The sequence below is a fragment of the Oncorhynchus clarkii genome, chromosome 18 (genome assembly GCF_045791955.1).
Source record: "Oncorhynchus clarkii lewisi isolate Uvic-CL-2024 chromosome 18, UVic_Ocla_1.0, whole genome shotgun sequence".
In the NCBI taxonomy this organism is placed as follows: Eukaryota; Metazoa; Chordata; class Actinopteri; order Salmoniformes; family Salmonidae; genus Oncorhynchus; species Oncorhynchus clarkii.
In genome coordinates this window covers 3,937,344-3,955,860 of record NC_092164.1, presented here as the reverse complement: position 1 = coordinate 3,955,860, position 18,517 = coordinate 3,937,344, and the positions used below count along the sequence as shown (strand labels likewise).

General features: G+C 39.6%; 1 protein-coding gene across 4 annotated transcripts in view; it reads left to right on the top strand.

The window, feature by feature from the left end:
• Window positions 1–10,723, top strand: part of LOC139372838 (zinc finger protein 135-like) — a 35,644-nt gene extending 24,921 nt beyond the window's left edge. The window contains exons 1-2 of one of the 4 annotated variants that reach the window (XR_011627482.1): window positions 9,762–9,854; window positions 10,497–10,723. Coding sequence is in view for 2 of the 4 variants with exons in the window: in XM_071112671.1 (XP_070968772.1) it covers window positions 707–2,217 (1,511 nt within the window). In the remaining 2 variants the exon portion in view is untranslated. Of the gene's footprint in view, window positions 1–706; window positions 3,610–9,761; window positions 9,855–10,496 lie in introns of those variants that run through there. The other 3 variants (XR_011627481.1, XM_071112671.1, XM_071112670.1) reach the window with 3 other exon arrangements.
• The last annotated feature ends 7,794 nt before the right edge of the window (window positions 10,724–18,517 follow it).

The window sequence follows — 18,517 nt, the reverse complement described above, 5'->3', positions numbered from 1 at the left end:
AGTTCCATCTGTCCTCCAACTGGTGGTTTAGTTCCATCTGTCCTCCAACTGGTGGTTTAGTTCCATCTGTCCTCCAACTGGGGGCTTAGTTCCATCTGTCCTCCAACTGGGGGCTTAGTTCCATCTGTCCTCCAACTGGTGGCTTAGTTCCATCTGTCCTCCAACTGGTGGCTTAGTTCCATCTGTCCTCCAACTGGTGGTTTAGTTCCATCTGTCCTTCAACTGGTGGTTTAGTTCCATCTGTCCTCCAACTGGTGGTTTAGTTCCATCTGTCCTCCAACTGGTGGTTTAGTTCCATCTGTCCTCCAACTGGTGGTTTAGTTCCATCTGTCCTCCAACTGGTGGTTTAGTTCCATCTGTCCTCCAACTGGTGGTTTAGTTCCATCTGTCCTCCAACTGGTGGTTTAGTTCCATCTGTCCTCCAACTGGTGGTTTAGAATCTACAGATGTGGTTTTCATATTCAGATGGTAAATAGTCATAGTAGAATTCATGTTGATGCAACAATATCCAATATCTAGTCATGTATCCATGCCCTTGTATGTGTGTGGTATTGTGTGTAGGCCAATGACTCAATTTAATCCATTTTAAATTCAGGCTGAAACACAATGTAGAAAAGGTCAAGGGATGTGAATACTTTCTGAACACACTGTATATGAAGTCGTATGTATGTCTCACTGACTGGTTCTTCTGATGTTGTTCACACAGGAGACCATGTTGAGACATTCTCTACATCCAGAGAGCAACAGCAGGAAGATCACAGAGCTAAGAGGTCTCACCACCTCCCACATTGTGAGGAGATTTTCCCATTTCTATCAAAGCTAAAAATACATCTAAAAATACACACAGTAGAGAATCTGTATTCCTGTACTGACTGTGGGAAGAGATTCACAACATCACAAGCTCTGACAATTCATCAGAAAGTGCACACTGGAGAGAAGGCTTACTACTGCTCTGACTGTGGGAAAAGTTTCTCCAGATTGGATAAGTTAAAAAGTCACCAACTAATACATAGAGAGAAGCCATTCTCCTGCTCTGAGTGTGGCAAATGCTTCAAAACATCAACTGAGGTAAAAGTTCATCAGAGAACACACACAGGAGAGAAGCCTTACTTCTGCTCTGCCTGTGGAAAGAGTTTCTCCCGATTGGATACCTTAAAAGTACATGAACGTGTACATACAGGAGAGAAGCCATACTCTTGCTCTGACTGTGGAAAATGCTTCACCACAACATCTGATCTAACAGTTCATCAGAGAACACACACAGGAGAGAAGCCTTACTTCTGCTCTGACTGTGGTAAATGCTTCAAAACATCAACTGAGGTAAAAGTTCATCAGAGAACACACACAGGAGAGAAACCTTACTTCTGCTCTGACTGTGGGAAGAGTTTCTCCCGATTGGATACCTTAAAAGTACATGAACGTGTGCATACAGGAGAGAAGCCATACTCTTGCTCTAACTGTGGAAGATGCTTCACCACAACGTCTGATGTAACAGTTCATCAGAGAACACACACGGGAGAGAAACCTTACTTCTGCTCTGACTGTGGTAAATTCTTCAAAACATCAACTGAGGTAAAAGTTCACCAGAGAACACACACAGGAGTGAAGCCTTACTTCTGCTCTGACTGTGGAAAGAGATTCACAACATCACAAGCTCTGACAATTCATCAGAGAGTGCACACTGGAGAGAAGCCTTACTCCTGCTCTGACTGTGGGAAAAGTTTTTCCCGATTGGATAAGTTAAAAAGTCACCAACAAATACACAGAGAGAAGCCATTCTCCTGCTCTGACTGTGGTAAATGTTTCAAAACATCAACTGAGGTAAAGGTCCATCAGAGGACACACACAGGAGTGAAACCTTACTTCTGCTCTGACTGTGGGAAGAGATTCACAACATCACAAGCTCTGACAATTCATCAGAGAGTGCACACTGGAGAGAAGCCTTTCTCCTGCTCTGACTGTGGGAAAAGTTTCTCCAGATTGGATAAATTAAAAAGTCACCAACTAATACACATAGCGAAGCCATTCTCCTGCTCTGACTGTGGTAAGTGCTTCAAAACATCAACTGAGATAACAGTTCATCAGAGAACACACACAGAAGAGAAGCCTTACTTCTGCTCTGACAATGGAACGAGTTTCTCCCAATTGGGAAAAGTTCAAATGTCCCCAGCGAATACATATAGACAAAGTCTCACTTCTGCTCTGACTGTGGGATGAGTTTCCCCCGATTTAGATACCTTTTTAAAATGTCGCCAGCATATACATACAGGAGAGAAGCCTCATCAGTTCTCTCAGACCAGCTAAGAGTAAAGTCATTACATCACTTCATTCTCATCTCATAAATGAAGTGCTAACAGTGAATTTGATAACATTTAAGAAAGAATAAAACACTATTGGGATCCTATTGTTTCTCACTGAGAGAACTGTGCAGAGGAAAGGGAGTGTTATAGAATGTTAGCCTCTTGTTATTTTGCTGATCAGTGAGCACCATGTCAGTTGTATTTATTTATTTATTTAATTTAGCTTTTACTCTAAAGATATTGAGAGTTCCTTGGATTTGCCTTTAGGGTTGAATATCCTGCGAGGCTTCTTACGTTGAAACAATGAAGTCTGATTGTTGACTGTGTGGTACTCTGTGGGAATAAGTTAAGAAATGTCAGATAGAGATGGTGTGATGATCAGTTTTCCGTGGGAATGAGTTAGTAGACAACATGTATCAGATAGAGATGATCAGTTTTCTGTGGGAATGAGTTAGTAGACAACATGTATCAGATAGAGATGATCAGTTTTCTGTGGGAATGAGTTAGTAGACAACATGTATCAGATAGAGATGATCAGTTTTCTGTGGGAATGAGTTAGTAGACAACATGTATCAGATAGAGATGATCAGTTTTCTGTGGGAATGAGTTAGTAGACAACATGTATCAGATTGTGATGATCAGTTCTCTGTGGGAATGAGTTAGTAGACAACATGTATCAGATAGAGATGGTGTGATCAGTTTTCTGTGGGAATGAGTTAGTAGACAACGTATCAGATAGAGATGATCAGTTTTCTGTGGGAATGAGTTAGTAGACAACATGTATCAGATTGTGATGATCAGTTCTCTGTGGGAATGAGTTAGACACAACATGTATCAGATAGAGATGATGTGATGGTCAGTTTTCACCATTTAGTTTTGTTATTGTTTGTTGTTGTTTTGTTTTACTACTAAGCAACTTTTGTTTAGTGATATACATACTTTGAAACAATAAACATGTTAATTAAATTGTCTTAAATAGATGTATTATTTTCGTCATTGATGAATGTATTTGGATGTCTGCATTGAACTTAATTGATGTGCGAATGAAAAATACATATTCTACTTGAATTTGTGCTGGTCAAACTTTGGGTTATCTATACAGACAATGCAATGTTTTTGTTTAATTGATGTTATTCAAACTAATTTAAATGTCTATGTATCTACTGAATACATGTCACTACACCTCTACATGCCAATTAGCTAGTCCCCAGTATGTTCTACAATGCATACAAATCATGTTTTGCAGTATAAAGGACATGTTTTCATATTTAAATAAAAGTTAAATAAAATAACATTTATTTTGTCAATGTATAATTGTAATGTGTTTTCTATGGTGCCAAGTCCAGGGACAATATTACTACCACAATTCAAGTATGATCCACTTACTATTGGGGAATGGAACCAGAGAGGAAGCTTGTGTTACCCTTTCCCTGCCCCATTATTCAGAGTGGAAGAGCTGTGAACTCACCTGTGATGGCCCACATCAACCACAACCTTTCCTAGTGTGTTAGTCAGCACCATGGCATTTTAGGAAGCCATTGTTCAAAATGTTTTCATACACACAGTAACAATAGGAGGGGGTTTGGCCTGCACAGGGGAGAACCAGGAAGTTGATCTCAGACTTCTGTTTAGGACTGGGATTCTATCCAGAGTTGACAGATTGACATTGAGGACAAACCCAGCCTGCCTCTTTCCATCCACACTGAATCCAAACCTACAGTCTAGTGATGGGCATTCCAGCCGGCTCTTTTGGCTCTGTCGTAGCAGAATCAGAATTAGTTAGGTAACATTGATAAATAAGATGTTCTATCTACTTTCGTAAATATGCTCATGTGGGGAAATGACTTGGGCCCCAGAGAGGGGAGAGGTCAGGATTGTCTTCATATGTGAACGTATCTTTTAAAACACGTGAAGGTATGATTGAGGGGGAACCAATTATCTCTTGGCTCCACAATGTCTGTGTGCTAGTCACTCCCTACTTTTCCCATTTGGGGGAAGAGTATAGCAGTGTCTGGAACCATTGTATGTCCCCTCTGATGTTGCCCTTATCTTGACCTAGTATATGACCTAGAGGTTCACTCTCCTCTGTGAGCTTGTCCAGGTGCAGGGGGTGTATTTGAGATAAGAGTATCTAGAATTTACAATTGATATATGCCATTGGATGAGGTAATGTTTGGTAATGGGAAGTACCAAGAACGAGAAGTAGAACCTCGTCTAAGAGAGCGAACTGAACGATAATTTATAGCTAATGCTGTCTGGCTATGGGATACTCCTCTCTCAAGTAAAAGTCTTCCTGTGTGCAATTTTCCTAAGACCTGTGGTTCATCATTGTGAGTTGGGAGGGGTGGATCTTTGCTATAAAAGATCCCAGTTGCCATTATGTTGACTCAATTCATTTATAGACACTGAATTGATCTGAGAGTCACACGGTGAAGCTCATTTAATTAAAATATTAAGTTTATGTATAACTCTGACTGGTGTGTGGTTTGTAAACTCTCCTTTCACTTAGTAATACAGGGAAAAAAAAAAAACTTTATTTAACTAGGCAAGTCAGTTAAGAACAAATTCTTATTTTCAATGATGGCCTAGGAACAGTGGGTTAACTGCCTGTTCAGGGGCAGAACGACAGATTTGTACCTTGTCAGCTCGGGGATATGAACTTGCAACCTTTCGGTTACTAGTCCAACGCTCTAACCACTAGGCTACTCTGTCATACTCTGCCATGACAGCTCCCAAACGGCTCTTTTAAAAAAAGTATGTTTTGTTATTTTTCAAGTCAAACAGTTTGCGATAGTTTGACTATGATTGGTGTTAAAACAATTCTAATGAAATGATTTAATGAAATCATACTCTACCTTAACCACAATGTATTTAAAAATGCATTGGTTTGTAATTAAATAGAATGCTATTAAACATCTGCATTTAATCCTCAATTCACGGGGTTGCATTCCCTTTAGACCCGGAGGTCTGTCTACTGGGTAACTTTACTAACACCAATCTTAGGCAAAGCCATACTATAAAGCTAACAGAAATATTGCTAGCGATTGCCAAGAAATGTATTGCCTTGAAATGGAAATCGGATTCCTCCCTGCCAGTTGCAATGTGGCTATCGGAAGTTAATAGTTGTATCCCTTTGGAGAAAATCACTTACTGCTTGAGGAATAAGTTAAAGACATTTTACAGAATTTGGCAACCTTTTATGGACTATATGGAGAATCTCCCCCCCACATCTCATTGATTGAATCTCTATATAATCCTCGCATAATGTTTCACACGTAATGTATAATATGTAGCCTACGGCAGGTGATCCAATGTCTCGTTATTATTTTTTTCTTATTGTATGTTTGTATATACAATTATAATTATTATTTTTTTTTTACGCTCGTCTGTTACTGTCACTTTGTCCTATCGTTGTCTAATATCTTTTCACTTTTGTTTTGAATGTTCTTAATTGGAAAATACAACAAAAATATATTTAAAAAAATAAAAAAAAATAAAGTATAACTTCTTAATGCATTTAAACAAAGTATAAATGTAACAATTCAAAACGAATACAATCTGAACAACATAATAATATAATACTGCACCATATCAAAGAAAAATTACAATGTGCAAAACTGCAGCATCCCAGTTAAAACATTAAACTGGTCCCTCTATTCTCTCTCTTCTTTACTGCCATGTTATAACTAACAGCACACAGCAATGCTGACCACATTTAGCTTTTATGAGAGATGTGCATTCAGAAATGCAAGCTGCCTCACTTTCAATGGGCTGATGCGGTTTCTTCTCTCAGTAATTATTTGTCCCGTTTTTGAGAAGACCCTCTCTGAGGTAACGGATGTGGCCACTATGCAGAGTCTCCCTGTCATGACTTTAATAAGCCGTGGGTAGACAGAGGCCTTGTTCTTCCACCAGCTCAGAGGATCTGGAGATCTTTCAGAACGAATGTGTGTGTGCTTGAGCATTTAGGCCTATATTATTGTATTTATTTTTGTTCGTTCTTTGAATTAGTTAATTCTATACATTTTTTAATCTTTTGATTATTCATATCTTAATTGTTTTATATTTTATAAATAGATTTGGCTCTTCTGATATGCGAGCCGGCTCCCAACGTTCACCTAGAAGAGCCGGCTCTCAGAGCCGACTCGTTCGCAAACGACCCATCACTACTACAGTCACTGGTTCCTGATTGTGACTGGATCCCAGCACCTCTACTTCCTGTGGCAATGCTAATGATTATAACGTTTCCTCATGAGCATAGCAGGTATCCATGGTAGTGTTTATGTTGTGTCATCAGCATAACAGGTCTTTCATATTAATAACACCTTCCTAATATTCAGTTGCACCTTTATTCCCTCAGAACTGCCTCAAATCGTAGGGACATGGACTCTACAAAGGTGTCAAAAGCGTTCCACAGGGATGCTGACCCATGTTGACTCCTATGCTTCCCAATTGTGTGAAGTTGGCTGGATGTGCCTGGCACCTACTACATTACCCCGTTCAAAGGCACTTGGCGAGATGGTTAGAGTTGTCAACAAAGCGGCTTGACAGAAACATGACTCCACGTTTTGGAACCACAGGTGTGGTGAGAACTCCATCTGTTGGAATAAGGCGATAAGAGCGTTTATTTCAGAGAGTTCCGTAAGCCACGCCCCAGTGGGCGGAGCTAGGCATGTTGGACTGGGACACGTTTTAATATAATAAAGTCTCTCATTCTACAATGGGTCAGCCTTGGTTCTGTGTAGCATAGTTATGCTAATATATTTGAGACCAGTGCATTGAAGTTAGTTTCGTCTTTGACCTAATCGGTGAAATATCTTTGAGTAGTAAGCAGGGAAACAACGAGTCCCAGACAGTTCAATAGAATATACCAGAGGAGGGCATCGTTTACTAGGCTACATCATTTATTAGGATCATCTAATACCACCAGTGTTGGGAATACGTTGAGTTCGTTGACAAAACAGACCGTGGAAAGCCTTTTCTTACACATATTTATTTGTCAAAGGTCAAAGGTCCAACTATGCGATTTAAATTGGAGATCGAATTTTATAGCAGTGAATGTAATCTATTAATGTATTGTTCTAGTATTTCTAAGTAGCAACCATATCAGCCAGGGAAACTAAATGATAGAACATTCACATTTTTCAGTGAAGTTGAAATCCTTCCTATTCAATAGTAAGGTCCCTTGCACCATAAAGACATTGCTGTGGTGCCCACCAGGCCATCTGTTGAGGCACCCAGACCCTGTGACCCAAAACTCTGTTTAGCCTCCTGCTGCTCCACCGACAGCACCATGCCAGCCAGGACGCCTGCATGCCCCAGGTGCCCTTGTTCTAACAATGTCCGGTACAGACAGGGATGACGTGGAGGGTAGCGGTTGTTCTGGTTCAGGTTCAAGAAGATATTTCTTCCACTGAACCTGCCCCATAGACTGTTCCTCACACTCTTGTGATCCTCTCTCGGGACAGAGGGTTGTGGTCTTCGGCCGGGTACAGGTCCTCCACTTACTGCACCTGGTTTGGCACGGCTGGCATCCGTACGGACGATATTGTGAACCGCCAAAATAGGCTGCATGGCTCCACTGATGAGCTCCACGGAGGCATTCTCATGTTGTAGAGAGAATCCCCTGGTCACCTATAGAGACCTGCCAACAGGAAGGGTGTTAAGTGACACATGCCTTTCAATGAATGACTTGGAACACCTTGAAATGCGTTCGTTGTAAGAAATGTGCCATATAAATTAAAGTTTGATTTGATTGATGACATTACCGCTGTAGAATATTTAATAAACTGTCATTCTCAAGACTTGATCTTCAGGGAGGCAGAGAGAGAGATAATGATGAACTGACTCTCCAACAGACAGACGGACGATTCCAACAGAGATCACGACGAAACTAAACTACAAAACAGGCTGGATGTCTAAACAAAGTCCATTCTGAATGTCAATAGATTTAGATTCATTCTCATCAATGGCAACATTCTAGAACTGAGTAATAGATTTAGATTCATTCTCATCAATGGCAACATTCTAGAACTAAGTTATCACTCATGGAAGTCTAGTATCTGGGGTAATCTGGTATCTGGGGTAATCTGGTATCCGGGGTAATCTGGTATCCAGGGTAATCTGGTATCCAGGGTAATCTGGTTAATGATTATATAGTTAAGTGGCTCTTTCCTTGTAGAATGTTGACAACTGTATAGAACATATTGTATTGTAAAGATGCTCAAACTTCATTTAATAGCTACACTCACCAGACACAGGATCATCTTTATCCCTCATGCTGGGTATGACCTAACCGGTAAATTGTTGCTTACTATAGCTGCACTTCTCCACATGGCCAGACATCTAGTAGTCTTCTCCTCTTCCAATGCTCTTATGCTTATCCTTGAAAAATACCATGAGGTCTGAAATAGACACCAACATACTATACAAACAATTACCTAGGCTAAGTAAAACAATGATGTTTGATCTACTTCTCTGCTAACTAGCTAGCTTATGTGTAGCCAGTGAGTATCTAAAACAGAGAAAGGGAATGTTCATTCATGGATTGGATTCAGGAGGTCTCGCTGATCGAGGTGGTGAACGGTAGCTGACAGTTTCGGCTAGAGACTACCTGTGGGAGCTTCCTGCAGGAATTTGTAGTCTTGCTGAGGATGAGTTTTAGTACGGTCAAATTCCTTGCCTTTATAGTCATTGTGATCAATTGCACTGCACTGATGGGAGTTGAAATCACATAAAATAGATGTGGTAGTTGCAGCAGCAGATACACATTTGGGTGTGAGAGATTTTAGTGCAGAAGAAGTTGAGGGAAGTGGGTCCATCCTCCAAGGCAGACTGCCTGGTGTAGGATTGTTTAAGGACAAAGTAGTGGGATGGTGTGGTGAGTTTTTTGGGATAGTGAATCAGTACGGGATTAAATGGTGCAATTTAAGATTTTCCCATTCTCCTTTCCCTGCTTTTTTTGTGACCTAAATGTGAAATCCGTACCCCAACCTGGGATAGGCAGCAATATGCAAGAGTGTCTTGTCTGCCAAAAATGTACACACAGAAGGTGTCTCCAAATATGTTTATGTCAACCAAGATAGACCACATCTTGTTGTTCCCAATGGGAGTCATAGTGGGCAGAGTCAAGCACGCGCTAGTGATATCCTATTGGCGTGTTCTAGCAAATCTCTGAATATTTCCTTTAGGCAACGCCTAGTCGGTGAAGCGCTTGTGCGCATTAACTCAATTTGCCTTTGGATTCCTACGCAAACGTTGTCCACTCTGTTCATAACAGATTGTAGTTTGAGGAACATAAAACTGTATTGAGATAAAATGTTTAATGAATGAGAAAATTTGCCGAATTTCGGCCAAAACCCATATCGTTCCATCTTCTCCCACTCTCTGCCAGTGGGCTTTCCTCTCACTACCATATTTATACATCCAATGAAATATATGTCACATTGTTCTGTCTGTGATTGTTGCAGTGGTGGAACAGGAAGTTCCGGGAAGGCGCAAGACTGTGTGGTGAAGACGATATATTTTGTGTCCGTTTCACATGTATTACTACAGGTATGTAATAGCACGTTTACACTTTGTAATATCGAAAGAACATGTCATAACGTGCTGGGTAACACATCCTTTATTGTATTATCACGTTTGGTAAAGGTTTTATGTGTTACTTTTGTGTCAAGCCGAGTGAGCATAACTATTTTATAAGTCAAATAGCTAGAGACTTTGGGTTTGGCTGATTGAATGGAAATCATTTAGTAAAGCTAATTTAATTTAAAAAATCTAATTATTTGCGATTTTTTAGTTCGTTATTGTTTTTGTGTAAAATTCACGGGAAGGTAAAATGGCGGCTCCCCTTCTGTCTACGTCAACTGAATTCAGTGCATGCAGCGCGGGTTCACTTATTATTATTTTTACATGTGTAACAATATTCAGACATTCCGGTGTTTCTATCTTTGTCTGTAATTTTTTCTATGGTGTGAAAATGGGAAATACAATATTTTTTTTGCGAGGTGAAATAATACGGTGAAGACATGGTTATTCAGGAACATAGTAAATAGTGCTGCATAAACTGCATGCTTTATCAGAAGGATAGCTAAATATTTACCAGGAAAGATTCTTATGCAAACAACCCAAGCATTAATTGTGAGGCAGGTGAACTACTGTTCTGTGAAAATTATTAAAACATTTTTTTTGACTTAGGTCAAATCTGAGGTCGGTAACATCAACAGTGAAGACAAACGCAGGCCTCCTCTCTCCTTCCACACTGAGTCCAAACCTACAGTCACTGGGTCCTGATTGTGACAGTGGAGCCCAGTTTGCACTGCAGGATCCAGAGATGGCATCAGTGAAGCTGGAAGACTGCAGTCAAACACTGGAGCTGAATGTCAGCATTAAAGATGAAGTGGAGAAGATTGGGAAATCTGTTTATCATGGTAAGAGCAGATTCTATCTTCAGGTTGATTATATAATTCTGACTCACACATCTCTGAAGAGCTCCAGACTGTTGTTCATTTCAACTTCAAACTGCGTTGAAAGTTGCTGTAGAACTGTGTTTTATTCACTGGGCTATCTGGAGTGTTCAGAGTAGACTTTTTACTATTTGTTTAATTTCACCTTTATTTAACCAGGTAGACTAGTTGAGAACACCTTTATTTAACCAGGTAGACTAGTTGAGAACAAGTTCTCATTTACAACTGTGACCTGGCGCAGACTAAAGAATTGAAATAGACAAACTGCCAGTGTTCTGAAGTTCTATGAAATGATCAGGAGAAGTTGGGGTAACACTTTACTGTAGGTGTCCTTAGGCATGTGTTAATAAAGCCTTTTATAACACCTATATAACAACAGTAATGAGTAACGGCATACAATCTCATGAAACTAGTTCATAATGGGTGTTTATAGATGACTGTTTATCCTGTTGTCATATGCGCTAATGTCTACTGTTAATAACAACTGGTATTACACAGTCTGCATGACAACTTATGTCCTATTCTATTACATGCTACATAAGTGTCTACATACCAGATGTTATAACGGGGTGTTATATCATTTACCAATCTCTTTGTCACATTATAAAACGGGTTGTTTGGATCCTGGATGCTGATTGGTTGATAGCAAGGAGTTATCACCACAATCCATGCATAATGCTTGTTAGCAGTTCCATTAGTTTTACCACATCCACTGTCCCACAGCCCAGCCAGTGAATTTATAAACCTCCCTTGGAAAAAAGTGCCTCTGGACAATATTTCTCCATGCTACTAGCCTATCTGACCTGTGCAACATGTTGCATCTCCACTGTGCCATGCATATGAACGTGACGAGACTGACAGCTTCTCTGATCCAGGCCAATTCATTTATCTTGATCATTCTAATGATATATCCATAGAATTGGCAATAGAAGCAAAGGTAGTAGCTAAAACAAATGAAAATTCGCATAGTTTGCTGTCATTTCAGCTGCTTGATGTGATTGTGTGTTAGCTTTAGTTTACTAGCTAGCAAGCAAAGGAGAATATTAGCCTAGCTATCCCATAACTACACTACATGACCAAAAGTATGTGGACACCTGTTCGTCGAACCTCTCATTCCAGAATCATAGGCAGTAATATGGAGTTGGTCCCCCCCTTTGCTGCTATCACAGCCTCCACTGTATTGGGAAGGTGTGGTAGCAACACTATAGGAAGAGCGAGACTAGATTCTTTGTAACAGCTTTATTATAAGATTTGCAAAAATGAAGCAATCAACCATCACCAAGAAAGGTTCAGAGTTGAAAGCTTAACAAACATAGTTGGGTCTCTGCTTTTTATGTAGAAGTACATCCTTTCTGTAGACGTGGCAGTGAGCAGATAGTGTGTATAAGGTCATTAGTTGTCTGTGCAGATTTAAGATAGCACGAGGTTGATAGCCCGAGGTCTCCACCGTCCAACTGTATTCCCAACAGTAAACACTATAATGTGCTCCTTTCTGCAAGTTTCCATACATGTGACTTCCTGTAGATAGTAAACCCACGGGATGTCACATGCTGCGGTTTCACCCAAACGGACCTTAGTTATGGCTTATGGCTGAGTCCCACAAAGACAAGTTTGTATCAGGTTAGAAATAACACTAGCATATAACAAGAGACCATTCTTTAAGCAGTAAAACATGGGATAACATGACTAATTATGTCATTTTCCACAACAGAGGCTTTCCACTAGATGTTGGAACATTGCTGAGGGGACTTGCTTCCATTCAGCCATGAGCATTAGGGAGGTTGGGCACTGATGTTGGGCGATTAGGCCTTGCTCGCAGTCTGTGTTCCAATCCATCCCTAAGGTGTTCGATGGGGTTGAGATCAGGGCTCTGCAGGCCAGTCAAGTTCTTCCACATCGATCTTGACAAACCATTTCTTTATGGACCCCTGCACGGGGGCATTGTGATACTGAAACAGGAAAGGGCCTTCCCCAAACTGTTACCAAAAAGTTGGAAGCACAGAATCGTCTAGAATGTCACTGTATGCTGTAGTGTTAAGATTTCCCTTGACTGGAGCTACGAGGCTTAGGCTGAACCATGGAAAACAGCCCCATACCATTATTCCACCTCCACCAAGCTTTACAGTTGGCACTACGCATTGGGGCAGGTAGCGTTCTTCTGGCATCCGCCACACCCAGATTTGTCCGTCAGACTGCCAGATGGTGAAGCGTGATTTATCACTCCAGAGAATGCGTTTCCACTGCTCCAGAGTCAAGCTTTACATTACTCAGCCGACGCTTGGCATTGTGCATTGTGATCTTAGGCTTGTGTGCGGCTGCTCGGCCATGGAAACCCATTTCATGAAGCTCCCGAGTAACAGTTCTTGTGCTGACTTTGCTTCCAGAGGCAGTTTGTAACTCGGTAGTGAGTGTTCCAACCCGAGAAGAGGCTATTTTTACTTGTTGGTGATCAAGCCTAGAGGTCACCGATTATGATTTTTCAACGCAGATAGCGATACCGATTATTGAAGGACCAAAAAAAGGCTGATAACGATTAATCGGACAATATTTATTTATATATTTGTAATTTGTAAAATTTGACACTTACAACGATACTGAATGAACACTTATTTTAACTTAATATAATACATCAATAAAATAAATTTAGCCTCAAATAAATAATGAAACATGTTCAATTTGATTTAAATAAAGTGTTGGAGAAGAAAGTAAAAGTGCAATATATGCTATGTAAGAAAGCTAACGATTAAATTCCTTGCTCAGAACATGAGAACATATGAAAGCTGGTGGTTCCTTTTAACATGAGTCTTTAATAGTCCCAGGTAAGAAATTTTTGGTTGTAGTTATTATAGGAATTATAGGACTATTTCTCTCGCTTCTTAGACTTGCTTTCAATGAGAAGATCTATAAGATTTTGGTTAAAATTTTGTATGAAAGATACTTATAATTCACAGCAGACAGTTTTCATTGTGTAAAGACCAGTGTCTGGTCCTCCTACTCCAAACTGGAGCAGACAGTTTTCATTGCGTAGAGACCAGTGTATGGCCCTACTGGAGCCATCTCTCCCTGGTATGGTAGAGACCAATGTCTGGCCCTACTGGAGCCATCTCTCCCTGGTATGGTAGAGACCAGTGTCTGGCCCTACTGGAGCCATCTCTCCCTGGTATGGTAGAGACCAATGTCTGGCCCTACTGGAGCCATCTCTCCCTGGTATGGTAGAGACCAGTGTCTGGCCCTACTGGAGCCATCTCTCCCTGGTATGGTAGAGACCAATGTCTGGCCCTACTGGAACCATCTCTCCCTGGTATGGTAGAGACCAGTGTCTGGCCCTACTGGAGCCATCTCTCCCTGGTATGGTAGAGACCAATGTCTGGCCCTACTGGAGCCATCTCTCCCTGGTATGGTAGAGACCAGTGTCTGGCCCTACTGGATCCAGTATACAGTTCCTGTGTAACCTACAATGGATCCAGTATTACAGTTCCTCTGTAACCTACAATGGATCCAGTATTACAGTTCCTGTGTAACCTACAATGGATCCAGTATACAGTTCCTGTGTAACCTACAATGGATCCAGTATACAGTGAGTTGTTGAGGAAGACATGGTGATCCAACCAAATACATGACACCAGACCTGTTAAATAAATGACTAACCTAGAAAGATCCAGGTACAGTCACTGATACCCAGGGGGCCGAGCGGTGCCTCCATGGCACACTTTGTCCATTTTGGAGAGGTTCCTGTCATCCTAATGCTTCATCCAATACTAACACAATTACCCGTGTTCTCACCTGAGCTCTAAGCCAATCACATTCACTTTCCTCTAAGCCAATCACATTCACTTCCCTCACCACACATGCATTGACCGGGACCATTACAGTAGAACAGTAATCTAATTTGCCGAAGGTTCAGAAATGGCCCTCTGCTATAAACTCTTTTCTAAACTCATAACGTTGGTAACATAACCTGTTTATTGTTTATTTGATGCCCCATCAATAGGAAGGCAAGGTCATGACATCACCATATTGTTACCTACTGTTCACTGCAGGTAGATTGTATGTTGTAATATTCAATGAAAATAAAACATTTAGAATGTATTGGTGAATTATATTAATCATGCATTTGTCGTGTTGTTGCTACCATTAATGCGATGATGGCTAATAATGTAATAATTACATACCACGGTCAATTATTACACGGTTAAATTAACCATATAACAATTGATTAAGTTGTAACCTGGGGCACCACGGGAAAAGTTTATTTAACGAGTTACCGTTTCCCGAATTAACTCAAATGTAGATCAGAATATCTCGATATCCTACCCGTCATCATATTAATCAATTATTAATTATTACCTCATCAGTCTCATAATGAATGTTTAAATTCATTATTATTTATTTACTAACTAATGAAATAATCACACAGAAATACATAAACACACACACAGGATGATTATAGAATACTAACATAATGCAATGAAAGGTCCCTAGTGGACTAACCCGATATGATGGCTTTGTAGACAATGGAAAGAGGTGGGGACAGATAAAGAGCGGGAAAGACAGAATGGACCCTCTACATACAGTTGATAACTATGCTCATGGAAATTATAATACTTTGCACATGAACGGCCGCTCATTTGAAAATAATTGCTATGTACGTATTTACGCTTGTATGTCTTTGTTGTCTCTCTGTTGAAATCGCCGGTCCTTCTGTGGAGAGTAGTTCAACAGAAGACTCTGGTTTGTAACCCGGAGGTCACAATGTCTTTTGTAGTTGTATTAGGATTTTGTTCTGGAGTGTTCGTTAGAATTGATACTACAAGAGTACCACAATGATGAGAGGAATATGTTCTTCTCCTCTCGTCTTCGGTAGAGTTTACTAGACTACTTTACATATACAGCTGCAGACTGTGAATGTGTAGTCTAGTCTTCTTCTTCGTTGAACGTTTCAGAGTTTCTAACCATTTCGTACAGGTTCAGCTCACGCTGTCGGTCACGCTGGTCTCAATGGTTGATTATTCAGTGTTTAGCTCCCGACCATTTTAAATGCCAGTAGCAACCCGGCAATGTACTGGTCTAATAGTTTTAACCATTACCTGACGTCCGGCGTACGTCTGCTGCTTGGTCTAATGTAGATTCAGTTAACGAGTGGTTTTATGCATTCACAAAAGGGGGTTTTCCATGATGCCGGAAAAACGCCTGTGCTCTCGCGGGTGTGGTCACTGACCGGGTAGAACTTTCATATGAAAAACTATTCTCATTTAGAAGGCTAACATCACATTTCATCTCCTCACAAATAGTTTAATATTTAATCATATAAGTCTCCCCAACATTTAGATGTGAATCTGATAACTGGGAAATGTACACTTTCAGAGATACAGTTATGTTGTTCTACTGTCCTTAGTGACATCACAAATGAGTAATGAATTCAACAGGATTGTTCTTTAAGGACCCACAGGACCATTCCAAATGATTGGATTCCAGAAACATTGTTTCATTATCCAGTCTGTTGATGTTGGGAGTTTGAGGGAGGACTCCCTTTGTTCCACAGAGGTTCTCTCCCTCATTATTGCATGACAAGGAAGAGATAGTTTCTGTAAGGTATTTACGACCGTCATCAAACTGGCCAACTTCACCCCATTCCCCCCTTCCTCTCTGGTGGGAGGGGGGGGGGGCTCTCTCTGATTGTCACCCAGAAGGGAAAACCATGACACATTGAACTGCATCCATCTATTCTGCCAACAATGTCTTACTGTACATCATGGAATGTTGAGACAAATGGACCTGTTTTTAAAACGTCTTATGAAGTGGGTTTTGTAGCATAAACTGATGTTTTTAAAACGTCTTATGAAGTGGGTTTTGTAGCATAAACTGATGTTTTTAAAACGTCTTATGAAGTGGGTTTTGTAGCATAAACTGATGTTTTTAAAACGTCTTATGAAGTGGGTTTTGTAGCATAAACTGATGTTTTTAAAACGTCTTATGAAGTGGGTTTTGTAGCATAAACTGATGTTTTTAAAACGTCTTATGAAGTGGGTTTTGTAGCATAAACTGATGTTTTTAAAACGTCTTATGAAGTGGGTTTTGTAGCATAAACTGATGTTTTTAAAACGTCTTATGAAGTGGGTTTTGTAGCATAAACTGATGTTTTTAAAACGTCTTATGAAGTGGGTTTTGTAGCATAAACTGATGTTTTTAAAACGTCTTATGAAGTGGGTTTTGTAGCATAAACTGATGTTTTTAAAACGTCTTATGAAGTGGGTTTTGTAGCATAAACTGATGTTTTTAAAACGTCTTATGAAGTGGGTTTTGTAGCATAAACTGATGTTTTTAAAACGTCTTATGAAGTGGGTTTTGTAGCATAAACTGATGTTTTTAAAACGTCTTATGAAGTGGGTTTTGTAGCATAAACTGATGTTTTTAAAACGTCTTATGAAGTGGGTTTTGTAGCATAAACTGATGTTTTTAAAACGTCTTATGAAGTGGGTTTTGTAGCATAAACTGATGTTTTTAAAACGTCTTATGAAGTGGGTTTTGTAGCATAAACTGATGTTTTTAAAACGTCTTATGAAGTGGGTTTTGTAGCATAAACTGATGTTTTTAAAACGTCTTATGAAGTGGGTTTTGTAGCATAAACTGATGTTTTTAAAACGTCTTATGAAGTGGGTTTTGTAGCATAAACTGATGTTTTTAAAACGTCTTATGAAGTGGGTTTTGTAGCATAAACTGATGTTTTTAAAACGTCTTATGAAGTGGGTTTTGTAGCATAAACTGATGTTTTTAAAACGTCTTATGAAGTGGGTTTTGTAGCATAAACTGATGTTTTTAAAACGTCTTATGAAGTGGGTTTTGTAGCATAAACTGATGTTTTTAAAACGTCTTATGAAGTGGGTTTTGTAGCATAAACTGATGTTTTTAAAACGTCTTATGAAGTGGGTTTTGTAGCATAAACTGATGTTTTTAAAACGTCTTATGAAGTGGGTTTTGTAGCATAAACTGATGTTTTTAAAACGTCTTATGAAGTGGGTTTTGTAGCATAAACTGATGTTTTTAAAACGTCTTATGAAGTGGGTTTTGTAGCATAAACTGATGTTTTTAAAACGTCTTATGAAGTGGGTTTTGTAGCATAAACTGATGTTTTTAAAACGTCTTATGAAGTGGGTTTTGTAGCATAAACTGATGTTTTTAAAACGTCTTATGAAGTGGGTTTTGTAGCATAAACTGATGTTTTTAAAACGTCTTATGAAGTGGGTTTTGTAGCATAAACTGATGTTTTTAAAACGTCTTATGAAGTGGGTTTTGTAGCATAAACTGATGTTTTTAAAACGTCTTATGAAGTGGGTTTTGTAGCATAAACTGATGTTTTTAAAACGTCTTATGAAGTGGGTTTTGTAGCATAAACTGATGTTTTTAAAACGTCTTATGAAGTGGGTTTTGTAGCATAAACTGATGTTTTTAAAACGTCTTATGAAGTGGGTTTTGTAGCATAAACTGATGTTTTTAAAACGTCTTATGAAGTGGGTTTTGTAGCATAAACTGATGTTTTTAAAACGTCTTATGAAGTGGGTTTTGTAGCATAAACTGATGTTTTTAAAACGTCTTATGAAGTGGGTTTTGTAGCATAAACTGATGTTTTTAAAACGTCTTATGAAGTGGGTTTTGTAGCATAAACTGATGTTTTTAAAACGTCTTATGAAGTGGGTTTTGTAGCATAAACTGATGTTTTTAAAACGTCTTATGAAGTGGGTTTTGTAGCATAAA